The sequence below is a fragment of the Electrona antarctica genome (assembly GCF_951216825.1).
Source record: "Electrona antarctica genome assembly, chromosome: 12".
Classification (NCBI taxonomy): Eukaryota; Metazoa; Chordata; class Actinopteri; order Myctophiformes; family Myctophidae; genus Electrona; species Electrona antarctica.
In genome coordinates, this window is record NC_136793.1 from 32136196 (window position 1) to 32163567 (window position 27372).

At 43.3% G+C, this 27372-nt stretch overlaps 2 protein-coding genes across 7 annotated transcripts in view; both read right to left on the reverse strand.

The window, feature by feature from the left end:
* ap1b1 (adaptor related protein complex 1 subunit beta 1) overlaps positions 1-11479 on the reverse strand; it is a 37064-nt gene extending 25585 nt beyond the window's left edge. For 4 of the 6 annotated variants that reach the window (XM_079515890.1, XM_079515889.1, XM_079515888.1 and 1 more), the window contains exons 1-11: positions 10698-10861; positions 9199-9259; positions 5496-5601; positions 5257-5392; positions 4868-5113; positions 3758-3948; positions 3401-3622; positions 3133-3253; positions 2845-2940; positions 2488-2603; positions 795-960 (exon numbers count right to left, since the gene is read on the reverse strand). In XM_079515890.1, the coding sequence (XP_079372016.1) occupies positions 795-960; positions 2488-2603; positions 2845-2940; positions 3133-3253; positions 3401-3622; positions 3758-3948; positions 4868-5113; positions 5257-5392; positions 5496-5601; positions 9199-9259; positions 10698-10724 (1488 nt within the window). In that variant the 5' untranslated portion in view covers positions 10725-10861. Of the gene's footprint in view, positions 1-794; positions 961-2487; positions 2604-2844; positions 2941-3132; positions 3254-3400; positions 3623-3757; positions 3949-4867; positions 5114-5256; positions 5393-5495; positions 5602-9198; positions 9260-10697; positions 10862-10957 lie in introns of those variants that run through there. The other 2 variants (XM_079515892.1, XM_079515891.1) reach the window with 2 other exon arrangements.
* A 1554-nt stretch (positions 11480-13033) lies between these two features.
* The window catches only part of gas2l1 (growth arrest-specific 2 like 1), a 30403-nt gene continuing 16064 nt past the window's right edge, over positions 13034-27372 (reverse strand). The window contains exons 3-5 of the mRNA XM_079517345.1: positions 21567-21663; positions 20142-20454; positions 13034-17597 (exon numbers count right to left, since the gene is read on the reverse strand). Of these exons, the coding sequence (XP_079373471.1) occupies positions 15536-17597; positions 20142-20454; positions 21567-21663 (2472 nt within the window). The 3' untranslated portion in view covers positions 13034-15535. The remainder of the gene's footprint in view (positions 17598-20141; positions 20455-21566; positions 21664-27372) is intronic.

A 27372-nucleotide genomic window follows, 5' to 3' on the forward strand; every position in this document is an offset into this window, starting at 1 on the left:
CAAACGGCCTGGCCAATCTGCGGCAGCTAGAGGCAGGATCAAGGCAGGACTGTGTATGCCTTGATCCCGCCTCTAGCTGCCACTGATTGGCCAGGCCGTTGGTGGCCGGAGCATCGAGTCTGCCTGATAGTTCCCAGATGGGAGCAGGAGGGGGGGAACCCAGTGTACTCTCTGCTGCCCCATCTGGCGGAGTCAGGTTACAGGCCAACTGCAGAGGCGTAAAATGCATGAAAAACAAAAAGCCTACAAAACTAGTTAGAAACTACTTGCTGGGGACTGGACTATGTATATGATCTAAAAATCCTCTATGCAATTTGAAAATTTCAATAAGTTTCCCCCCCATTGTCTTTTCATTACAATTACCTAAATTAAAAAGGGCTAGCACTCTGGCCCTCCACTGTTCTTTTACGCAGGGAGAAGTTCACAAAATATGACAGCGTTTACAAATCAAACCCTCCCAAGTACACAGACAATTGATTGAAGATGTTTTCAGATGGTTCACCCTCTACCTAGCCTCGGTCCCAGCCTTACTCCTCTGCTAAGAGAAAAGCCTGGTCACGACCTAAGGCAGAGAGTGTATAGGCGTCAGTGTCGGGCCGGAACATCCGTCAGATGCATTTCCCCCAGATACAATATTTTTCGACCAATCACAACACTTGTTTCATTCGTGGAGAATGTAAACAGATTTGTAAAGCGTCAACGTCATTTTCTTGAGTGGCACTTCCGCCAAAATCCCGTTACTTCCACCGATTACAGCGTAGGTCTTGCCCAGCGTGCCCTCTACCCAAACATACCTGAGTGCTTTCATCATGGAAACCTTCCAGGAAGCTCTCCAGCAGCTCGTCAGCATTGTCGATCCGCTCAGCATACTCCCCCACTATCCAGATCATGGCTGCACGTGCCTCTGGCTCATCTAGGGAGTCCAGGTTTTCACACAGTGTGGCGATCACACTCTCATACCTGTCAACAGGCACACACACAGCAAGGTACACAGGCGCTGTCGAGGTTAATCAGAATTTCTAAAAACCCAGTCAGACACTTAACCCATTTTCAACCTATCTTCGTATAATTTGTCCTCACTAATGCTCATTATAATATGTCACCATTTTTATCATAATCCATAAAGATCTTAATCACGAGGAAAGAGAAGGGGAATGACATGTCTCCACCCAGAATCAAATCATGAAATGTCCCATCATGTGGTCGTATCATCTGGTCAGCTACTGGCGTACTGTTAATTAATGATTGTCTATGGCCCTCTGTTGGTCAGACCCTTGACTTCAGCCTTACTGTTAATTAATGATTGTCTATGGCCCTCTGTTGGTCAGACCCTTGACTTCAGCCTTAATTAATGATTGTCTATGGCCCTGTTGGTCAGACCCTTGACTTCAGCCTTAATTAATGATTGTCTATGGCCTTCTGTTGGTCAGACCCTTGACTTCAGCCTTCCAATTGCAGCCAATGGAACAGAAAACTAAATCAGGCAAAGAGGGTAACAATATATTCTGTAAATAATGCATTTCAAAAAAAGAAATGAAAATGTCCTACATTATTTAAGAAAATATGAAGTAATGTCTAATAAATTGCAGGCAGAAGTGTGACTGAATACTGACTCATCGCAGAGAGCCAAACTTAAGATGGAAACCATACTGTAATAGCTCTGTCTGTGGTTTAAGGGGGTCCACAGAGTGTGTGGGAGAGCGCTATCTAACTGACGTATGGATCAAAGTCCACTGGACCCTGTCCCTGACCTCAAGAATCATGCTCCAACTGCACTGTCCTGCCCTCCAGCAACAATTGGATCGATTGTGAATAACTTAATGTGTACACATATGTCATTCGCATGCCTTCTCACCATTAAGGTCAAGCGGAAAACACTTTGAAAAACTGTGAGCTTTTACTCTGTTCCATCTCGAAATCAGTACATGATAATCAGTGAGTAGTCAGTATAACCACATGTTAGAACATGGGTCACTCCACAAAGCTCCTAACCTGACTCCGCCAGATGGGGCAGCAGAGAGTACACTGGGTTCCCTGCTGCCCCATCTGGCGGAGTCAGGTTACGAAGCTCCACCACTATGTCAAACCCTTTACCTGTGGAAAATTAAAAGATCTTGCATGCAGACATTGTGCATTTGTTTGTTTAACTGTATGTAATGTGTTTTTTTGCTTTGTATTTATAGACATATCCTGATGTTTCTTTGAAGATTTTTAGTTTAGTGTTTGTGGGGGGAAAACATATGTGAATAATTGCTTTGAAAATACTATGTTGTAAAGAAAAATCAATAAACATATGTTAAAAGAAAAAAAGATCTTGCATGCAGTTATAAATGACAAAGTAATGAAATGTAAATGTCAACAAAAAAAAACCTGAATTGCTTTTCAATCCAGGATAAATTATCATCCCCCTAGTGAAACTTTCTCAAGTATCCCACAATAAGCATCATTTCCTGCACACACACACACACACACACACACACAACATACTTGTTGGGGTACTTGCGGAAGATGTCCTTGATCACCACAATGGCTTCCTGCACCACATAGTTCACCTTAGTCTGAATGAGGTCCAGCAGAGTGCTGACACAGCGCTCTGCTGATTGCTAATGGATAGAAACAGCCAATACAAACAAAACTGTCAGGCTAAATGAGACACCTACAGCACAGCGCATAAACATGATGCATTTCTTGTCCATCTGTGACATTTCAATCTGTGCCGTTGTACCAGTAAACATGAAATATAAGTTTATATGTTCAGTAAGTTATACTGATTTCGATACACTGTTGTTCCCCCCCCCTAAAATAGAGATTAGATCTAGTCGGAAATATGTCATCTTCACCTACCTCTACTTTGATGGCACAGCGGCCAATGGCTCGAACTGCTTTACGAACAAAGTCCACGTCTACCTCAGTGGCATACTCCTTTAACTCGGCCAACACCTACAGCAGGACATATCACTGTCAGTACCACTGGGTCACTTGTGTTTTTTCTTTACATAAGAATTAAATTGTAAAAACTGAAGAAAAAAAAGAATATATATGTACAGTATATGTGTGTTTACTGTACTAAATCAGACAATGTTTTATATCCGCTTTCCACATACAGTTTATAAACAGTGATCCGTGCATTACCTGTGCGATGTTGGCTTGAGAAGCTAGGCGGATCATGATGTCCAACTTCTCCAGCTTTACATAAATGGGGTCATTGTACTTTACAAAGAACACCTTCATCTCATGTTTCAGTATCTCTGGGCTTAAGAAATAGTAAATGGACAAAAATGTTTTAATTAGTGACAAATTACATGAATACTATAACATTATAGATGGATGTGCAGAAGCCTAGAATCCAAAAAGGTCCCAATAATGTTCCATTAATCATCATCATGATGGTAATGTTTACCGTTTCTGTACAATGAGGTTGATGTTTCTGAGTGCAACGTATTGCAGCTCAGGCTCTGCTGACAGCAGGGTGACCAGGGGCGGAGCCAGCTTCTTCAGCAAGGTTCCGTAATAGTCTAGATCCTTAGGCAGCATCTCCATGAACTTCATCAGAACTTTGACAGCTGACAACACCACTGCAGAGTTAGCATGGGACAATCGAGGGGTCACTCGCTCACAGATGCTGGAGAAAGACAGCGATGGCGGGGTTAAGGCAGTAAAGACAAGAGAATGCAAAATAAAGAATAACAGCCTGGGTATATATTATTCTAATGTATGTGACACTAAAGAGACTTGTTTGGGAGGTGTGCTCTCCAACCTTTGGGACTCGCGGTCATCCCGTGGTGTGTAGTTGGCCAGGCAGTCCAGTATGAAGATCTGGCCCCATTCTGTGCACTCATTAAGAGCCGTCAGCAGCTTGTTGATGGACTGGGGGTTCAGGTCCAGAAGGTTACTGTTGGGGTGAGACTCTGCGATCTCAGACAGGGCTGCCACTGCATTTGCTACCACCTAATGAGAAAGATGAATGAGCAAAATGAGACAGACTTACTTCGATAGGAAGCTTCCGATTAGAATCTATGAAGTACTCAAATAGTAAGTAATAATTAAATAGATTATCTATTAAAAACAATATCACACTTGTGTGAAGTGAGAGGCGTCCACTGTTTTTGAGGGGCGCTAGCCCCTCCTATATACAGGTTTAATGTTTGTCTTTAGTTAATGTTTGTTTAATAAACGCCATTGAGAATGAAGGGAAAACTTACGTCATTTTGTAACTCATTACGTCATATTGTCTCTTTATTGTTAATGGCATTTAATGTTTGTGTTGGCACCGTTTGTTTTACATCACCATGACATCACCTAATCAACATGAGTTAGACTTTTAATATATTAGCGCCCCTCACTTCACATGGGAGAATTTAGTGCCCTAAATAAACATTAAAGTCCATAGACTGACATGGCTAGCAAACGATTTATGTCATAAGTGCTCTAAACAAACATAGTAAAATCCTCAAAGTCCATAGACTTTGCTGGCAAACGATTTACGTCATACATGCTCTAAACTAAACTGCCATATGACGTAATCTTCAAGCCATGCATTGGAGGGGCTAGGGCCTCTCAAAAACAGAAAAACAAAGGGGTATGGTTTGCTGGGGAACGCAAGTCTGAAGAGGTGGGCAGGTAAAAAAAGCAGTTTTTATGATCTGGTTTACGTGGGGAGGAATGAAGGGTGGGGTTGAGATGCGGATGCGGACATGGGTGCATTGAAATAATACGGAAAATGTCTTAGCCAGTGCACTTGAAACAAAGAAACTCAAAATAGTTTGGAGCGCAGGCATAATTTTGCCTCGAGTCAGTATAAGCGAAAAATTACCAGAGCTAGATCCTACATTTTAACCCTGCATCAGACAGCCTGAACAAACCGTACCATGGGGTTGGAGTCCGAGATCAGGTCTTTGAGGGTATCCAAGAAGCCCTGGTCCTCCACCAGCTGAGCATTGATATCATGGAGCTTTGCCACGCACACAGCTGCCGTCTTCCTCACATAAGGGTCCTCATCCTTCAAACATTTCCGCAAAGGCTCGCAGAGGTACTCTGTGATCTTGTCCACACGGATACAGCCCATGGTACGCACAGCCAGAGCACGAATCAGAGGATTTGGATCTTCACAATCCTGAGGGAGCCAAAATAACACACTAAAGTCAATTAAGTGACGTACTCAAAGCCACAACCTCCTTTTATCATCAGCATGCAAGAACCATAGACAGGTCCATATTAGTGAATGAGGCCCATTGTTACAAGAGATTAGTACTTTACCTTAACAAAGGTATTAACAGCCATGATGGCCATATCAGGCTGGCTCTTAGCATAGTTCATCAGATAAAGGTAGACCAGCTTCTTGAGTTCAAGATTGTCAGTCTGCATGCAGTTCACCACATCTGGAAACAAAGCACTACACAGGAACAGATTTGTTTATGTGACTACAGAACCCAAATTGAAGACTGAAAGAGAATATCAAGTCACTGCATGGGGGTTCAATTATATTATTATATCACCTGACATCCTTTCCAACTGTCATAGACGCTATGACCTTCTTAACAGCCTCCTTCTTCTTCTCCTTCTTATCACTGTTAAGCTCCGCCTTCAGCTCAAATATCTCCCCTGCACACATTGAAGAGAACCACAAACGAAAGCACATACAGGTTAATTCAAACACGACTTATGCCTTTGTCACACAATAAAGACCAACACAAGGTATTTTCAATGTACAAATATGAAGTTGACTGTCCTTGCCGAAGTATATTTTCAGGAAAATGTCATTTGTAGAAAAAAGCTTTCGCACAACTAGAGATAAGGCATACTAACAGGTGCATAGGCCAGTACACATCAATAATAAGAAAGAAAGATAGGCCCGCACACTAAATATCTGCTCGGCACAAGAGTGTTATGTTTATTGAAGGCAACGTTTCGGTCGCTACGAACCTTCTTCAGGCATGCCTGAAGAAGGTCCGTAGGGACTGAAATGTTGCCTTCAGGCATGGCTGAGGTGGTCCGTAGGGACCGAAACGTTGTCTTCAATAAACGTAACACTCTTGTGGCAAGCAGATATTCAGTGTGCAGGCGTATCTTTCTTTATTAGGAAAATGTCATTTAAATGGTTTTCGTCCAGTGCTTCAATGCGCATGTCGCCGTTTGATGTATGCGCCGTGCCAGCGTATGACGTAATGACTACTTGTGCTTGATATGGCAGTGGTGTCATGCATACATAGGGGCATTACCTTTAATCCTACCGACACTAAAACATATTACGTCACCATCGAAAACCAATTACACCCTGGCATTGGGTCCTTTAATCCACATCTTTATTACGTCATTATTGAGAGCTAGTTATACCCTGACGTCATATGCTGCTACGATACATACACATCAAACGGGGCATACGCAAAGTAACCACATTATACCGCTAATGAACTTACAAATTACAAACGTTCTTTCACAGAGAAGCTGAGATTTGACAGTTTGTAGCAGTCGACAGTACTTGCACGCTCTGCTTGCGCACTAGTAGGCCAAGCAAGTAGGCACTTGACAGAGTGCAGTTCTAGTTTAATTTATTTTCACTACTATATCTTGACATGCATGTCTGAATTTAGTGAGCAGCTGTGAGAAACCCCCACTGGTTTTGGTGACAAAAGATGTGCTCAACCAAACGTGAAACACAGAGACATCGGGGTCTCTAATGCTCACAGAGCTAATGTTCAAGGTGTCCAATCTGATTTATGGCTGATTTATGCACAATATTTGCTCCGATTATGCTGTCGGGGACTTTTTATATATATATATATATATATATATATATATATATATATATATATATATATATATATATATATATACCCATTTTACACCCGTGTCAATTATCTAATGTGATCCTGGGCTCTACACACCCTCTGCCAACCTAGTCCCCATATATGGGGGACATGGGGAGACTCCAACGGACTTGAACTCATGCTTTCTTCATGCCCGAGTGCCCAAATTGCTCCTTTACACCTGACAGGGGGGAGTTTCCCTGGTTGGACGTAGCACGTGGAAGGAACACGTTATTCGTTATTCCAACGTTATTTCCCCTCCATCAGGCGCCCCGGCTGGCCAGGGGGAGGCAGTTTAGAGACCAGGATTACTGCATGTTTTTTGTGAGGGTACCTACCCTAGGGGACACGGGGAGAACATGCAAACTCCACACAGAAAGACCCTTTCGGCCCAGGCGGTGGCGTAACCGTCTGGGCACCCGACTGGTAATCCAGTCGCAGTGTGCCGCGGGTTCGACTCCCGAGCCCGACACGGCCTTTACTGCATGTCTTCCCCCATCTCTCTCCCGTTTCCTGTCAGCCTACTGTCTGTCCCTTCAAAAACCAATAAAAGGCGTAAGCCGCAAAAAAAATATCTTTAAAAAAAAGAAAGACCCTTTCGCCAACCCCGCCTCGGGTGTGGGCACTGATGACGCGGAGGAGGAAACACGCCCGCCCTCACCCACAGCGTCCCGAGCGGGAATCGAACCCAGGACCTTCTAGCTGTGGGGCGACAGCACTACCAACTGTGCCACCGTGGCCCTATCGGGGACCATTTTTGGCGCTCGCCGACAAAACTCCCGATCTGGCGCAAGATCAGGCTTTGATCGCCAAGGTTTTGCTCGCTGTGTGTGAAAGGCTCTACGAGAAGCTATAGCGCCGATAAAAGTGCTCGTCGATGCCTCCCAGACCATTTCTGAATATCAAGGTTTGATATTTGGCTCTGTCGCTGACTGGACATCGTACAGTATGACATGGGTTGCGACCACGTCCCGAGACGTCTTGTATTGCAGCCAATGAGAGCACTCACTGACACTGTCTGTCTGTCTGTCGTCTGTATCGATAGATGACCAGATGATAATATATATAACCTTTATTCCTTGGGTATACCTGTCCTGTGTCGTACAATGGTGGCTATATTAGCCCAATGTTGCCTATGGTCTATAAAACCGACTCATTTCACTTAATTGCTTAATTACAATAATGTTGATAAAACCGCATCGGAGCAAACTTTTGGACATTGTGCGCTCTCTCTCTCTGTGTGTGTGTGTGTGTGTGTGTGTGTGTATGTGTGCGCACGGAGAGAGACGGAGAGTTATATTTAACATCCTGTCTCGCTGCAGCCCACGTAGGCTACACGCTATCACAAACATTTCGCCCTGTCCTGGTTGTGTGTGTGTGGCGTGCACGCAGAGAGAGAGAGAGAGGCGTCCTGTGTCAGTCTCGTGCTTGTATCACGGCATCCTGCACGTGCGTGAGATGTCAAAATGAATTGGAATAAAAAAACAAATGGTGTATAGCCTATATCGGGTCTGGATCACATCTTGGTGAACTCTTGCAGTGTGTTATCCCTAGTCGGCGACCAATCGTTTAGTGTGAAAGCCACAAAGATATAATGACAGCCGATTTTTAAAAAAAAAGACTCCTGTAGTGTGAAATACATGACGATCTGATGACTCGCCGACAAATGTAAAACTCCTACAGTGTGTAGGGGCCATTAGGAAACAATCAGCTGTTCAATTGCTGCTTTTAGTAATTACACACACACACACACACACAGAGGGGGTTATGCAAGGTATTTAGTGTTTTTCCTCTTTCCAACTTCAGACTAGCTTTAAGTTATTATAACATTTTGTTGTTTGCTAAACAATATTATAGGACATGGGTCTTCAACAGGGGGTCCAGACTAGGACCCCAAGGGGGTTCTCAGAGGTACTTGGGGGCAGCCAGATCTTTGTGTGATAGGATCTTTTTTTTGTATTACATTGACCAGTTGGCAATTCGCCAAAAAAGCCCATCTACAAGCTGAGACATCCGTTTCAGGTAAGGGGTCCTTGGTCTGAAGAACGTGAAGAGCCCCGTTATAGGATCGATTTTTGTACCCCTGTACCCTGTACCACCTTAGTCAGCTTTGGAAATGAAATGTGTCACCAAAGTCGTGAAATCCTTATACTCTGCTACCACTCAGAGCACGCAAATCACATTACATGTAGTACAACATCTCTGCTTGCAGTTCCAAAGGTTGTGAAACTTGTAACAAGAGAACTTTTTGAGTAAGAATATTAGTGAAATCATGTTATAGTAATTAGTTGTGCCGTGTGTTAATGTCCAACACTACTGAATGTTTCATTCTCTAAAAAGTGTCTTTAGAGTTACTTTAAAAAACAATGAGATACATTCATTCATTTCACACCTTTCTTGGTAGTTGTGAAATACTTGGAGTCCGTCATCTTGGATCCAAATTGTCGGTTTTCCTGTGAGAAAGAGAAATAACAGCTCATGATTATCTCTTTCCTGAATGGAAACTCAGGGATTCACAAGCAAAACAGGAAATTCTAGAAAGTGCAAGTACTGGCAAAAAGGAAGGAATTGCAGTCTTCACTTTGACACTTTGCAGAGACATGTTTTCTCAGAAAACAATGGGCTTTTACTAGTAAAAAAAAAAGAGAAAACAAAAAAAAACACTAAAATCAGCATTGAGTCATCAGCCTGACATATAATGCCACATGTAATTCTGCAGTCCTACAGCACACAAACATGACTTCTTGTTATTAAATTCCACTCTTTATGCAATACATTTATGGGAAAGGTATTTTCTTATTTGGACAAAACAGACTATATTCTATAATTAAAGCTACCATAAACAATGTTAACATAATCCTCTCATTTTAAGATTAACCTGAAAAGAAAAAACAAACAAGAAAATTATAGACTTAATGGTGCAAAGAACGTATGGCAGTTTATCAGTCTGTGTACGGCGGAATACTTTTGTATCGACTACATCATTAGAGAAATGAACATTACACTTCAGTGGGAATTATATTTGGTGGAAAAACTATGTGCCAATTAAATATTGTTTTCCTTTATCCAATAACAACCTCACATAATAAACATAATCACATTGTTAAAGATGTTATAAGTGATGTCCCATTGTGCATTAGTGCACCATAATGTTAACTGTCATCATTTTACAGAAGTCCCAGATAAGACATCATGCAACCCTTTGTAATGCTACACACGACACTTTTACAGTCAAATAAAACTGAAACAAACAGTTCTTTAAAAGACCAACTTTAATCAACCGTTCCTACATGTAATTCCCTCAGAGAGCTCAGACAAACTAACCTGCTTTCTGTAATGTAAACTGTAATGTTTGTCAGGCATTTTGTTAAAATGAATATGCTGTGGACAGGGGGCTATCAGCAAGTCGATCCTGTTTGAATAAACCTGCAATATTCTCAAGTACATCGAATAATAATAATGGATAACAATATCTGAAAATTCAAATGAAACTACCAAAACAGATGGCTGCAGTCATGCAGCGACTGAATTTGAAACCATTTTGATTCCACCAGTTTTTGGCAGCTGTCAACATCAGATACTATCATTTAGCCAACATAACGGTTAGTAGCTACATTAGATAAACGGTTAATTACAGTATATTAAAGCCAAAGCTTTGCTAATATTGATGACATGTCAACCTCTAATAATGTCTAGCTGTCAGCGAGACATCTATAGAATAGATTCTTACTTATAGCAAACTTCAAGCTAGCGTAAGTGAATTGTTTTGGCTAACTCAAGTAGCTAACTGGCTACAACCTGACTAACACGTCTACCACTACCATCATTCATCATAACGATACGGCTTCGTTCGACCCCTTCGCACAGTCGTTATTGTCAGGCATTACTCACGCATAGCTGATTTGCCCATTCCTGCATCTTTGCTGTAATGTTAGATCAGATGAATGGATCGGCTGCTAAATGCTAGTTGTGCTGTACGTGGTGTCTTCTAAGTGTCCGATAACGCTGCTGGGCTAATGTTGTAGTTAGCTAGCAAACACCGCTAGTAAGACATGACCTTCTGAGTAGAGGCTTAAGGAAGCCTTTGCCTGGATAGTTAAGCCTTTAATCTAACGATTTATTTTAAGAGCAACCCAGCAGACTTTACGTACCTGCCGAAGTTGAAATCACACCCGCGACACAATGAAATTGAAAAGAAAAACGCCAAACAGATCTTACCGTGGCAGCTTGTAAAGTGCTGTGGCCTTCGTCCCCTCCCACTTGATTTACTTTACTTCCGTCTCTTCCTTGCCAACGACATTATAACCTCCTCTCTTCAGTCATTCTGTTGTTGTTGTTGTTGTTGTCTACTACATACAATATACACGACTATTCTGTATGATTGCAAATTATGCAAATGGCTCAGTCTTTACAGAATCAACTCTGTATCCTAAAACAAACAAACAAACAAACAAACCAGTGGTAGGCCTATATAACCAAATTAAGTTTATGTCACTTGTGAATTCTGAAGGAGTTATCCAAGCTTGATTAAATTACAATGCTTAATGAAATGTATCCTCCTCCTGACAACATTTCCACATATTTAAATGATCTGCAAAAATGTACAGTTTAAATGTAACTTTCCCAAGGCTATAGTTACCAATACCATTACCAGCCATGGCTTAGCCAGTAGCCAGTAGCCATGCAGTAGCCATAAGCATAGATCATATAATAGAATGATTGCTATTCCATCCACACATTGCATGGATCTGTAATATCAGCCATTCTAGGGCTAGGCCTAATCATAGTAAAATAGTAAACAGCACAGATTAACAGGCCAATTTCACATAGTAGCCTACATATCTCAATATAGGCCTATATGAAATTATTAGAGGAATGGCCAGCAAACAATAAAATGACTCCCACACCAAACCCATCCTGCACTTTTAGCTCACTGCAGATAGGCATGACACTGCATCAGAGTAGAAGAGGAAGTATTCAGCAGAAGCTGGAATTCAGCAGAAGCTGGAATCGACTACAGTGATTTCCCAGTTGTATGAGTAAACAAAACAAGAAAAACAAGTACATGATCAGAACTGAGTCACGAGTAAAATATTTATTACAAGAACAACTTGACAGCATTTCATTTAAAAAAGAAAACAGTGAAATATTGGTATTGCAGTATTGCTATTCAATGCATACAAATTCCACAATATCGAGCACTCATATAAAGTAGCATACATGTTCTAGTAGTTTTACAGTAGAACATAAAGAATTAATTTTGGTCATGAACATTCAATTGTGGCTGACTCATGAGACAGAAAGAATCAACATTTACAAAGCTGTGCTGGACAAAGCAAATTTAGAGACAGTAATTATTCCTTTAAATGGTGCATGAAGTCGCAGTCATTAAAACTGGTAGAATTTTTTTCAACACCTCCTGGTCATTGACTACAAGTTGAATACTTTTTCTCCTTTGGGCATGCCCCTGACAGAGCACTATAATACAGTAGAACTTATTTATGGCAGTGACAAAGATAAAACATAACAATATCAATCAATCAATCAATCAATCAATTGATGACATCTTTGAGCATTGCTAGGCAGTGCATACCTGTACCTTTTCAATTGTTAATTTGATGTTCTTTCTTTCCCTTTGCATTTTCCATACACAGTTCGGTTCATTTATTGTACAGAAGAGACAGCTGTCACTCAAGACTGAGGTCTTCAATACATGTAATGTACATAAATTACTAAAATCCAACACCACTCCCTTCTTTACCTCCACCATGTACATATTCTTATAGGTTTTGTACATTGAAAGTTAAACATTCTATTCCAATCACTGTGAACTCTTTTTCATATATTGTAAACAAACACCATCATCATCACTTCTGTCCAAACCCTCAAATAAAAAATGCCAGCAGGCTTTTAGAAAAGTAGATCATAATTTTAAAACCTCATTTATTTTACAAGATGGCTCTGCAGGAAGCTAGCTGTCTATATAAGAGGGACTGTATGTGTCTGTATGTCTCTGTGTGTCCTGAGCTAATCTCCGAATTTCACTGCCAGTATAGGCCAGAGAACATGTTTTAAAGTTTTTTTTAATTTTATTTTCGTAATGGATGTCAATGGGGCTCGGATCGGTCTGAAACCTCAACCCAAATTTGAGTCGTACGTCATATATGTCATGACATAGATGAATGACATCACAGGCTGGCCACAGTAAGTCTCCATAATCAACAATTAGTATTCTGCAGGATACCAATACTATAGCCCTCTCATTTCAGCAAGATATTTTATAATGTTAGATGTAACCACACAAGATCACAGAACCCTAGTCATTACGTATGTCCCATAATCCAAGTGTTGTTTTGCATGCATTCACTCAAGTCAAACCAATTCTTTCTTGATCCCCAAAATGTAATAATACCTCCTGCTCCACTTCAATCAGCATAGAAACATGACATTCCAGAAAATGTAAGTACATTTAAAGAGAGAATTCAATAATATAGGGGGAAAAAGCACATTATGTACCATCTGGCTCAGTTTGAACAAAATACATGATTACTTTGTACAACCAATACAAGTCCACTAGATGTCACCATAGACCATGTCATGTATGTAAATGACAGCGACCCTGTGCTTTCTAAAAGCCTAATTTAGTTTGCCACATAAAATGTGCTGTTTGCCAAAAATAACAGTTTTTTCACAATGCATTTTCTTTTATTGAAAGTGTTATTTACAGCAAGTGACACTATATAATTTGTTTAAATTATATAGCATAGAGATTAAGCATAAATTAGATTTAAAGGGATAGTTCAGATTATTTTTAACTTAAGCTGTATGAAATACTTGCCAATAATATAGTGGTTGCAACTGTATTAATTGATTGCCTGAGTCTGCTCTGGTTTTGGTGAATAGTTCCGGTCATTTTGTGGGGGGGCACTGGGGTCACTCATTAAAAGCAAATTAATCCACAAAACTAACGTAATTTGTATTGTTGACCTTTTTCTAAAATATTAGTGCAACTTTCGTTCATTCTTTACCCCTCTATCACACGGAACTATGTTTTTTGTGTCCTCCCATCACTACGCCCCAAACAATAGCTCCATGTGATAGAGGGGTCAAAGTTGAACGAAAGTTGCACTAATAGTTTAGAAATAGGTCAACAATACAAATGACAATGGTTTTGTGGATTACTTTACTTTTAATGCGGGGCCCCAGTGCCCACCACAAAATGACCGGAACTACTTAATATTCACCAAAACCAGAGCAGAACTCCCACCACGGGACTCGGGCAATCAATTAATACAGTTGCAACCACTATATTAATGGCAAGTATTTCATACAACTTAAGTTCAAAAATGGTGAACTATCCCTTTAAGATGTGTGTCAATGTGATAGCCATCGAGGGACTCAGAGGCAATAAATATGCATCTTTATCATGTTTATGTACATCAAGTATTTTTAAACTAAAAATGGAAATGTTTCCCACTTATGTCCACAATTTAACGCTCAAACCATTTGTCATTTTCTGAAAGTGGTCATGATGATTATGGCATTCTAGTTGCTCAATAGAGCACACTGACAAAAACACATTCAAAAACAAGTCCACCAAAATATTTTAAGGCAAAGGGAACTCTGAAGGCATCTCCAACAGCAATATTGCATAGCTAAGGCGGCATAAAACTTAATACAGTGAATATGTACATTATATATTCAACACCTGTTATATACACAATACCCAGTATTGTAGTATTCATTCATTTATCCACATAAGTATTTACATATTTGTATTCAATCCTTTTTCAATTGTGTCTTCTGCCCATAAATACTAAATATTTTGTTGAATTCCAGGGTACAGTATTGATGAAAGAAGAACTCAACGTTGCTCATTCAGTGACAATGACACACAGTAATATCCTAATCGACTTAACTCACTGCAGTAGAAATAGAAATAAAATGTGAATGTTTTTACTGCATTCAACGAGAACATTAAAAACCTAAAAGCTTCTGCATGTTGAATAGTTGTGAGACGGTGATATCATACAGTAACAATAGTACACATTTCTATATGTATGGTAGTGTGCACATACAGTATGCAACATGTAGTGTGTTCTTTTCATCTGATAGGGTATATAGATAGGTACATCACAGTCGTTGCACATTATAGTACTGTGTATTTGAGTATTTGAGCACAGAATTGCGGTAAATCAAGATAGTCATTTAACCTTGAGCAACAGTGAGATATCACAGTCACCCTACCAGGAGTAGACTATCATGGCAAGCATAAATGATGTGGTCAACCACAAGAGGGAGCCAACTCATTTGACTTCTGACTAGTGTTCTACTGTCCACAGGTTATCTATTCTAGTCCTTGGCACTTGACTACAGTATGCCCTGCGGTGGGGCACATGGCAGCACATATGCTATCTCTCTTTCTTTCCCTCTCTGCAGTGGCAGCAATCATGAGCTTTTCAAGACACCTTATGTTATGATTATGAATATGATCAATCACCATGCATACATTAAAATGAAAGTAAAACTAATTCCTTTGGTAATAAATAATTTGGCTTGAGTGCAAAAAAATATCATGGAAACCCCCACAGATATGAAGAGGCCAAAAAAGAGAAAAAGAAAAGTGTGCAACATGCTATACCAACAGTCCACAGCCTGGTCTCCAGTCCTTTTAGACAGTGATCGTATGACAACAAAATCCCTCTTTTGTTGCACTCTACAGTTTTGTGCTACATCCAGGCATCAGAGTCCAGGCTACCTGACTGTCCAGGGTACGAGCACTCTTTGTTGCCCATAGCTGAGGAGTGTGTCTGGGGGTGGATGAGTTCTGCAAAGGCCTGGTGCAGGCCCTTGCGAGAGGATGTGTGGCCATTTGCACGGGAGCTCTGAGGGGACAGCGGTGGAGTGTTACAAGGGGAGAGGTGATCGTGTGCCTGCAGGTCTCTGTAGCTGACCGGGGTGGGGATACGCGAGGGGCTGTTGTCTGGCCGGTTGTCAGTGCGAGGTCTAATCCTTGGTCTCAGTTTTAGCTTGTAGATGGAAGGTACCCTCTCTGCCTTCTTCTGTCCTCTCTTTGGCCGTAGCACCACCCCTCCAGCAGCGTCCCCATTGGCCAGCGGTGAAGGCGGGGGGGAGGACTCCGAACGTGATTCACTCAGACTGAAGCACATGGAGGAGTTTTCACTAGAGGAGTCTTGAAAGGAGCAATCCTCAGAAGGGGGGAGGGCCACTGGTGAGGGGCAGGCCTCCGGAGGAGGAAGGTCATCGTTGGGGTCACCGTCTTTCAAGTCATATGGTAGGTTTGGCTGTTGATCCTCCAGAGGAACATCTCCTTCAGGTCCTGAGCCCCAATCAAGCGGAGCCTGTTGGTCTATTAGCACCCCAGAGGGAGGGCAACCTCCATGTTCTCCGTTCATATTCCTAGAGTGAGGCTGGGATGGGGCCTGATTCATGGATTTGGCTGGCTCTGTATCTCTGAGTCCAGGTATGGTACTCAGGAACTCCCTCTCCTCCATTGAGCTGGAGATAGCAGGGAGCTTCCTAAGACCCCCCCCTCGCTCACCCCAGCACTCTCCTTGTCCACCATTGTGCAGTCCTGCTGGGTTGTGTCCGTGCATTAAGTTCAAAGGGTCGTCCCGCGGGTAGTGACGAGGGTTCATTCTCTTGGATTCCCTGAGGTCAGGCAGAGTTCCTATCTTGGCCGCGACATTCAGAGAGGAGGTGGAAGAATTGGAGGAGGAATAGGCAGAGTCAGTGACATTAGGATCAGCAGAGGTTGGCACTGAGAGCTTTCCACCCACCTGCTGTTGGTGTGTGGAGACAGGCAACAGCAAGGGAGGTCTGCTAGGTTCTCCTCTGGCCTGGTTAGCCAGGAACTCAGCCTCAAAGCTGCGATAAAGCTCCTGCTCCCTCTGGGGATCGAGAGTGGGGAGCATCTGGAAGCCCAGTCCCTCTGGTTCATCTGGCTCCTGGCGCTCCAGCCCAGACCAATCCCTATGATGGCCTCGACCGGTAGAGCGAGGGCTGTGGGAGGTCCGAGGGGATCGGGGGCCGTGGTGGTGAGAGCTGCGAGGTAAGGAGTGTGGGGAACGTCTGCCTCCTGAGGTGACTGGTGGCAACAGCCTGCTTTTTCCCACAGAGGGAGAACGAGGGGCCGGAGGCCTGGGAGTGACTGTGGTCTTCTTATTGGGGCTGCTGTTGTTGCTCTGGACCCCTTTAATGGGTGAGTTGGAGCATGAGGAGGACTGTCTCCTGGTGAAGCCACTAAAAATTCTGGGGGTGGCAGGGGCTGCTTGTTTTCCTCGAAGGTCCTCCCGCCTGTCTGATGGCTGGGGGTCCCTGTGGCGGGGAGATGCTCCAGGGCTAGCATCGTTGGGCCGAGTCCGGTTGGGCAGCTTGCCTTGGCTTTGTGAACGTGGAAATCTCCTGGGCCCTTCGTTTCCAAGAGAGCGTCCCCTGTCTGTGCGGGAGGTTCTGCTTCCATCAGAGGGTGCTTGCGGCGGGGTGGGTTTGAGCATAGGAGCAGGCGTGGGACGCTCCCGAGAGTGGCTGCGTGCACGGGGCATCGGGGGACGTAGGCCAGGAGTCTGAGCTCCTCCTCCAGGCCGCTCAATCATATGCTTCCCTTCCTTACGGTTGACAAGCAGAACCACGTCTTCACCTGAACGGCGGCGTGCGGTGCTCCCTAGAGGGTAGCGTCCCCCCCCTCCTCCTCCTCCCTTTGAGGAGGCAGTGGAGGAGTCACTATCCCCTGACAGACGCCTTGTCATTGGCAACATTGCCTCCTTATTCCTGCAACAAAGAAAGGAAATGAATGTGCTTTAACTGTATTTACTTAACTGTATTAGTTTATGTGTTAATAGAAAGAACCAGTTCACGACACGTGTCCCTTGATGCAATAAGTAGTACAGCACCATATTGCTCTGTATGGCCATAGCAGGTTTACAGTAAATATCCTCTACCTTCAGTCCATGAAATGACCTCTAATCTGTGACATTCTGAGACTGTGAATCTCTCTATGTTGTTACTCTGCACAGGCAGTCTGACCAACCTAGGGTGTGGGGCTTCCTGGATGAGTAGGCAGTGACAACCAGGGGGATTACAGGGAACATGAGAGCAAGTGGGGGCAGGATTATAGGTCCAGTGGATGTTCTAACCTAAACCCTCACACAGCGCTCTCTCTCCTTAGTACCACACACCAATCCATTGACACAAAACAGTGGTACCCTCAGAGAAACTGACTAACTAACCCAGGCCTCACTAAATCATAGTAAAACCTAGTTCATCCATCTGCAACACAATGTCATGCAATGTGTCACTTGACAAACAAACAAAAGTAAAAGTAATATTTCAACTGAAAGAAATGTTTTTTACAGATGGGCCAATTATTTACAGAACAATCAAGATTAAGATTAAGATTAGATTAAGACATTACAATATGTGGTATAAATATGATACCTATAATGATAATAATTCAATTTGCAATAAAGATACAGATTTTGGTGACACAATGGCCTCACCTCTTCCACAGGCCAACATTTCCTCTTTCTTTCTGTTTCAAAGACACCTATTTTGTAATTATGGTATTTTTTAAAGTTTATTTTAGTTCACTTTATAGCTTTTGCTGTTATTTACAATATGTATTAATTCTTCAGTGAATATACTGTATGATCTAATTCCAACATCCTCAATTCCTCACTATTGAGATCGGGGGGGTCCAACCCCTTATATGTAAAGATCATAGGCTCTGTCTGTCTGTCTGTCTGTCTGTCTGTCTGTCCGTCCGTCCGTCCGTCCGTCCGTCCGTCCGTCATGTCTCGGGCACAACTCAGGCGCCGCCTGACTGTTTGACATCAAACTTGTGTGTCTGGTTGTGTGTCCCCCAGGGGGGGGGGCGTGCTGAGTGGCAATTCGATCGGACCAGCGGTTTCCGAGAAGTGAAAAAGATGAATGTCTTGTGTCTGTCAGAAGAAGACAATCTGAATCTCTGTGTTTTCTGTGTTTTGGGGAGCGCGGCCACCGTGTAAACTATAAAATGAAAACCTCCCCGGGAAAACCTATCCCTGTGATATCGCCAACATGGGCGAGATCGTTGGTTAACTTGATGTGTTAACCATATCATATCATGTAGTATCATATATCTGTCGGTTAGTTCATCTGTTATGTGAGAGGCTTGATTGGTGCGAGTACTGTACAGTGTACACAGCCGAGACGCTTGATTCTCATGGAGACCAGCGCTGTGTCACATTTTACATTACTTTCTGGCTTTTGTGTCAGTTCATGTAAACTTTTGTGTTGGACAAACCAGGTACCTAACAAGGAACACTCCAACCTAGGTACCAAGGCTGTATGTAACCTTACAAATTAGATAAAGTGTACTGTCTCTCCACCTGTTGACCTACTGCCCTAGATAGCAAAGCTGGGAACAGTTGTCTGAGTCTGGGGATAGATGTCAGATTATGCCTTGTCTAGTCTGGCGCATTTGAGGGTGATGCCCCACCCACACATGGGTAATTCAGAGAGGTTGCCTTGACACCCACTATGAGTTGTCACTCAACAAGGAAACTGAGCCACACATTGGATAGAAGCCAAAGTAAACCACCCCTCAAATCCTAATTGTGTTGAACAATGGCGCCTCCACACTGACGTATGTATAAAGTATGTGACTAACTCAACATTTGGTTAGGCTTATGAGGGAACCGGGCAGATCTCACACTATTAACAATCCACAGTGAGAAACTTTATAGGCTTTAACATACCAACACTCTGACTATCACACCACTTCTGAGACACATCGGTTCAAACAGTGTTTTTCCTCTCCTCTTAACCCCATGCTGTTTCAATCCAATGAACTGCGTGCCGTTGAGAGAGGGCAGACAAGGGCTTGATCAACAGCTCTGCTGCTGGATCCTAGCCAAGTTCTGACAGTCATTAGTTTAATTAACTGGATAAAAACAGAAAGGAGGGAGGAAAGGGGAGAGAAAAGAGGGGAAAGAAGAGAGGTGGGTGGAGAGGCCACTAGGGGGCACAGGAGGATGGTTGTGTGTGTTGGGCTTATGTGCAATGTCACCTGAGATTAGATAAATCTGTACTGGTCTAATCTGTAGCTTCCTTTTCTTGGCTTGGGTATGTTCGCTTTGTGTGTAAACAGTCAGTACATGTGCATTTGTGTGTGTGTGTGTGTGTGTGTGTGTGTGTGTGTGTGTGTGTGTGTGTGTGTGTGTGTGTGTGTGTGTGTGTGTGTGTGTGTGTGTGTGTGTGTGTGTGTAGAAATTGGTGATAAGTAGATGTGGCCTGCAAGGCTGCTTTGCTGCATGCAGATGCACGTGCACACACCTGAGAGGATTAAAGAGTCGGGGTTCTGATCGATCTCTTGGTGGCCGTGGGAGCAGGGCGCGCGCAGCGCAGGAGTCTGGCTCGGTGTTGCCAGAGGGGTGGTGAGACCGACCAGGCCTTGTGCTGGAAGACGGAGCACACAGGGCCGAGGGAGGCTCCAGAGTGCGCCTATCAGATGGAGGCTTGTAAGGGGCTATGCCTTCGTTGCGCCAATGCGGCCCAGGGCTCGTGGAGCGGGATGAGTGCGCACTAGAGGACTTACTGTGGCCACCCTGGCTCTGACCGCTGGCCTTGGCCTGGTGGTAGCGGTGGGCTGGGGAGACAAATGGCAAGGAAATGTTAGGACAGACATGTGCAGCACATCCAGCCAGCCTGTGACAACACCCACAGCCTAGCAGGACATAATAGTCATCAACAGGAGGCCAGAAATAAACCACAGCTGAGCACCATATCGATATCCCTAGGCTCATACACGGCGACAATGGAGAGCCTATATTAGGTTGCTACTTCATTGAGATAGGAAAGTCAACCCATATATGTACTCAGATGAATACTAGTGATCATCCTATTATTTACACAGAGGGAGGGGGGGACATTTGACGACTATCGTTGTCAAAATGTCCAGGGCAATTCCTGCAAGGACAGGCAGGGGGACACACACGTCTTCTATGTTGATTGAAGGACAGTGTCCTATCCAGCATATGCCGAGGTACTTTGGGGCTTGTTGGAACTCCAGGTTCCTTTTTCGCTTCTCTGTTGTTGAGATGGTTTGCCACGGCCACCAAGCTGCATGCCCATATCCTGTTTGAGACCCTCTTCCATTGACTTGTCGCAGCATTATGGCCAGATCATCTGCGTAACCATACTTTCTGGTACAGTTCTTATCGACAGACAGACAGGACCATATGATCTCTCTTGCAGTACTAAGCATGACTACAGCTGGTCTCACCAGACCGAAGGCCTCTCCCATCATCCCACTGGCAGTGTTGTGGACCTACGCATAAGAGCTATCACACTCCAGGGGTTTAAAAGCCTAACCTATGCTATAACCATGGTTACTTGTGCTGCCCCTCTAAAGTGAGGATACATATTAACATTGATAATTATTCTCCTGTTTATGGCAACATGTATGGCTGATTGGTTGGCATTTACAACACTTACTTAACCTTGAATGAGATAGCAGTGGGGAGTAGGGGATAAATTACTTTGCTTTATAAGAACACATCTTGTAACCCACATAGATTATACAAATACGACACAATAAAGTCAAGCTGATGAATAATTCGCAGTCTAAATACAAGCGTGTCACATGTGAATCAGCTGTTTTAAGTCATAAATCTATTAAATCATAAGTGAATTCTAAAGTTCAACTGCAAGACAAAGCAATGACTTTGTTTTGTATAAGGGAACAGGAAGTGATCTCACCAAAGGCAGCGCAGCGGCAGGGGTCATGCTTGTCCAAATAGTGTTCTAATGTGTCCCAGCCTCCGCCCACCCGCACCATCACATGAGTACGAAGAACCTGAAGGAAGAAAGAAGAAATCAGACACAGCCAGATAAACATAAGGGAGCACTGATGGAAACACACACAACACATTGTAAAACCGTGAGTGTTACAGTATAGCCACCCCCCCCTCATAACATAGAGTTACAACCAGAGCGTATTACTTGCGCGAGCAGAGCGCAAGTACGGTTTTCGGCTGCGTATGCCTCGGCCAATCAGGGATTGTGAATTTTTGGTGGTCCCTGTATTGTGTATTGTTGGTGGCGTCGCATATTGTGTATTGTTGGTGGCGTCGCTCGGCCAATCCAAGCAGGGATTGTGTATTTTTGGTGGCGTCGCTCTGCCAATCAGAGCGCAAGTTGGCAGCTTGCTGCGTATGTCGGTGGCCCCCTCGGCCAATTGGATTGACTCTGTATGTTGGTGGCGTCGCTCGGCCAATCAGGGATTGGCTGATGACGTAACTATGTATATTTATATTTATTTAACGGTGGTTCCGAGGGACAACACTGACATATGTGGATGACGTAACCAATTTGAGTTTCAAACTTATATAAACTTAAAATATTTAGAACCCAGTGTAGTGGTGAGATAAGTTGTGTGCTCTGCTCGTGTGCGAGTAGTGCAAGTTGACAGCTCAACAGAGTGCATTTCCATTTTAATTGCAATAGGCTAACACACAGAAGGCAGATCAAATCAAATCAATAGATATGCAAATTCCACCAGTGGGGCAGCATGCTGAGCAGTTGCCCACAGGGCCACAATCCCTCTTTCGCCCCCACAATGTTATGTAACAGTCCCAAAGATGCACCCTTGCCTGTGTCCCTGCTGCTCCTTGCCCTACACCCACCCCTTCCCACATCCCTCCCAGCTGCTGCCATTATGCACTGATCATCATCGCCATGCCAACACAAAAATGTCAAAGGGGAGAATAATAGAGACATGGTGCCATGCAAAACACTGTTCTTTATACTCTCTTTTCCTGTCAGCTGGTTTTGCACACTGGTAGAATTATCATGGCAACGACTCGTCTCTCCTCCTTTCCTTGACTCCTTGCCTTTGATTTTAGAGAAGAGTGGAGAAGGTCGCTATCTAGGGCGGCTAGCTAGCTAGCTAACTAGCTAAAGAGAAAAGAGGTGATCGGTAGATGAGCCCCTTCGTGTACTCGTCTGCTCACACAGAGACACAGACAGAACCACAGCATCAGCCCAGAGTATCTCTCTCCCTCCAGGAAGAAGCCATCTTCACTGAAGCAGCACATTTATGTGACAGCTTTGTGTATGCAGCCTCTTTGTCTCTGCCGGCTACGCATTTCTGAGGGCAGGCGAGGTAAAGTAATGTGGCTCTACATCTGTGTGGGGTGGCATGGAGCCTGTGTGCAGCAGCACAGCAAGCAGTAAGCACATGTGTCATCCTTGGGTTTAGGCTGGGAGGAGTTACGGGCAGCAGGGCAACAGACGCGGCTGATCACAGGGATAGCTGCACTGTACTTCACATGCTACACCACTGGTTCTCAACATTCGGTTTGGGGACCTTCACAGATCTTTGAGGGGGTTCCAGGGGCCCTCAGCTAAATGAATGATAGTTAGGAACCAAAATGAAGACTCTGTAACTCAGAGTGTACAAAATGGAACTATTTTTGTACACATTACTCTATCCTGAAGATATGCACTGCTGCTTATGCTCCATTACACGTCAAGATAAAAGCTGGTTTACAAGTAGTAAATATAAGGAGTGTGATAAGGCTGAGAGCTTCTCCATGGCTCAGCTGTCTTATTTCCAAAACAATGAAGGGGTATCCCAATCTTCACAACGGTGGAGACCCAGTCCCTGTTTCTATGGCAACAGGATACAGAGACTACTTGTAGTCAGAGTGGAGGCAGGTTGATCCAACATCTCACTAAATGCTCATGCTTTATGAATGTTATGCTTGCCGTTCATGATTCATTGCGGCCTCTGTGCATAACAATTCAAGTCACCTCTGTCATATAGTCGAAGACCTTCCTAGGGACAAGGAACAGACGCCACATGGATTTATAAAATGTTTTGTCCTTGCTTCCTCTCTAGCCTCCATCCCTCTAGCCTCCATCCCTCTAGCCTCCATCTACTTCCTTGTCAACCGAAATAGAGGACTGTTTGATTTGATGGTGGCTACCAGCAAGCTGCCCTGCACCCTACAGATGAACAAGGAAAGCATGTGATGGTGGCTACCAGCAAGCTGCCTTGCACCCTACAGATGAATAAGGAAAGCATGTGATGGTGGCTACCAGCAAGCTGCCTTGCACCCTACAGATGAATAAGGAAAGCATGTGATGGTGGCTACCAGCAAGCTGCCCTGCACCCTACAGATGAACAAGGAAAGCATGTGATGGCGGCTACCAGCAAGCTGCCCTGCACCCTACAGATGAATAAGGAAAGCATGTGATGGTGGCTACCAGCAAGCTGCCTTGCACCCTACAGATGAATAACAAGCTGCCTTGCACCCTACAGATGAATAAGGAAAGCATGTGAGCTGCCTTGCACCCTACAGATGAATAAGGAAAGCATGTGAGCTGCACGAAAAGCTGCTGGGGAATATGCATAATCACTGTCATCCTCAGTGAGAAATGAAGAGAGGGTGGAGATAGTGGGCAGGGCCTAATCTTAAAAGCAGACACAGTCACACAGACACGCATGTACACAGACACGCACACACAGACACGCACGCATGGAAGCATGCATGCATGCGCGTATGTACGCACACACACACACACACGCACTCACACACTTGTCATATACTGTTTTGGGGGGAATGGGGATGTCAAGCAGTTTACTTAACCTACCCAACCTAACTCCAAAATTCCTATCCCTAATCCCTAACCCTATAACCATAACCTTTTTCCTAAAAAAAATACCTAATCCTAACCTGAATATTTTACAAACTGTCATTGTCAATGATAAATGGACTGCATTTACATACTGTAGCACTTTTTCCAGTCTTCCGGCCACTCAAGTGCCCGTTACAGTACAGTACTTCACCCGTAGAATTAGGTGCAGTGATATTAGCCTCTCCCCACCCAGCTTTCTTCCCCTGAACACAGGCCAATTGTATTCCTATAGACCAGTGGTCCGGGGACCACCAGTGGTCCTTGAGGGGGTTCCCAGGTGGTCCATGTGGTCCCCAGCTAAATTATGGAGAGTTGCTAAGCAAATGCACCCTTATTGGATCTTTAACTCTTGAGAACGTAAGGGACCATTTGGTTTCATTTTATGCTACAAGGATCAGTGAGAAAGGAATACTAAAGTTAAGGCGGCGATCCAAGCACTCAAAAGATTAAAAAATGAGGAGAGGGTGGATAAAAATAAATGTACTTTATTTAGAAAAGTTAAAATAAGCCAACATGTTTCGACTCAAACAGAGTCTTTGTACTTGCCCTGATGAAGACTCTGTTTGAGTCGAAACATCCAACCTGATTATCCACCCATCCAACATCCCCGCCTTTTCTTTACAAAATATTCTTTAGTTTTGGGTCTTGAGACGCTAAATATCATCAAATGGTGGTCCGTGGCTCAAATGCAGAATAAAAAAATCACACCCGTGTGAACTGAGTGGTGTAAATGAATGATTTCATTGTCTGACGTAATGAAATCATGTCTGACATAATGAAATCACACCCGGGTGAACAGGGTGAACATAGTAACCATGCTCATTTTTTCTGCACAGACTAACAAAGCCAGTTGTAGGAGTGGTTTACACCACTCAATAATGAAATCACACCCGGGTGAACAGGGTGAACATAGCAACCATGCTCATTTTTTCTGCACAGACTAACAAAGCCAGTTGTAGGAGTGGTTTACACCACTCAAAAATGAACCGTGGCATGAAAAGGGTTGAAAACCACTGGTATAGATGCTGGACAAAGCCTGATGCACCACGGTGGACCTCCACGGTGGTGGGCAGCAAGCTACTGTACTACTGTGCCACCCGAGTGCCAGAACAAGGTAATTGACATTATAGCCAATCAGACAGAACATAGACCTACAGTATCTTATAAACATAGGCCTATCTTATATAAATGGTCCCTTGAGAATGACAGCATTGAGTCCATTAAACCAGGGGCGGTATGTGAAGGATAAATAAGACAAAACCAATACGCAGTATCAACAAGCCCGGGCTGGAGAGGCCAGAACGGGTAGTGGCAAAACTTAGGGTTGGGTCTGAGACAAACAGTCGAGTACAAACAGGCTGGAAAGAAGATAAGGACCAAGTCAGGAAATGACTATTTGTGTCTCACTGGAAGTCCGTACAGAACCAAATGTGAAAACTGTGTTCAGGAGATATGTAAGGAGATGGTAAACACCAGCAGGAGAGAGAGAGAGAGAGAGAGAGAGAGAGAGAGAGAGGGAGGGAGGCAGAGAGAGAGGCAGAGAGAGAGAGGCAGAGTGAGAGAGAGCAATCACATAGCCTAGTGGTTGAGGGTTGAAACACTCTAAGAAGGTTGGAGACCACCTGATGCCCTCTCTTCCAGGCCAAGGCTTCATCTATTAGGAATGGATTACATTCGCTTCGCATCTTCGATGTATTTACAAACAAAAGTGATACTATGAAATTAAATCACAGTCCAACTGATGTTGGCCACGTAGCGGCCCCAAACTCTAGATTTAGTTGATCTTGTCAATTTTACTGATATGAAGATAGTTAGAATCAACTGACGGTACCAAAATACAAATGTATCCAAAGGGTAGACTTCTTTATCCAAACACATAGGTTATCAAATGTAACTCAATATCATAAAAGACACAAACACGTGTGTTCATTGGAGCACTTAGCCAAGCTCGATGCCGTGTAGGATTTAGACATCAGTCTCCACTCTCCACAGTGTGTGTGTGCGTGTGTGTGTGTGTGTGTGTGTGTGTGTGTGTGTGTGTGTAGGGGGGGGGGGGGGTTGTAGGCATTGCGTTTAGTATGACTTGGTTCCACAGATAAATATTGTGAAAATAGTACTACTACTTGTAGATCGGCTATTTTCACAATGTTCGCCTCTTTCTTACGTAATATTTCACAAGTTGGCCAATTTGGTATTAAAAAGATCTCAAAAGTCCTTCAATTGTCACTTTAGAAACAGTCTGTATACTGTATAGTAGTAGTATAGTATACAAGCCAACATACAGTATACAATGTATACTGTATTCATTCAAGTTTTATTTATTCTCGAAATTACACTGAGTAATTAAACTAATTTTCAGTGTCGTCGAGTAATATCATTATCATCATAATACATCAGAAGATCAGGAAAAGGTAAACAAAAGGTATACATGTGAATGACATAGGTTACAAATAATAGCTAAGACAAATTTCAAAACGATCTAAAAACAGTTACATATTGTGGGGATCTGTATGCTCACCAAGGTTATAAAACGACTCAGGGGTACCAATGTGATCAATTTTTCATTATATAGAACTACTTTTTATGTATGTGATGTATTGCCATGCTTTTTGTTCTTGCTTATTGTAAATCGCTATGGATTAAGAGCGTCTGCTAAATGCCTAAATTGTAAATTGTAAATTGTAATTGTAATTGTAATTGTAATTGTAATTGTAATTGTAATTGTAATTGTAAATTGTAATTTGTAGTTTGTTGTTTGCAGGCCATTCCATGTATTAGGGCCACAGAAGCCAAAAGCAGATCTACCAAGTTAACATTAAGATAATCTTCTGGGAACCGCCCCCCCTCAAAATAATTTGGGGAC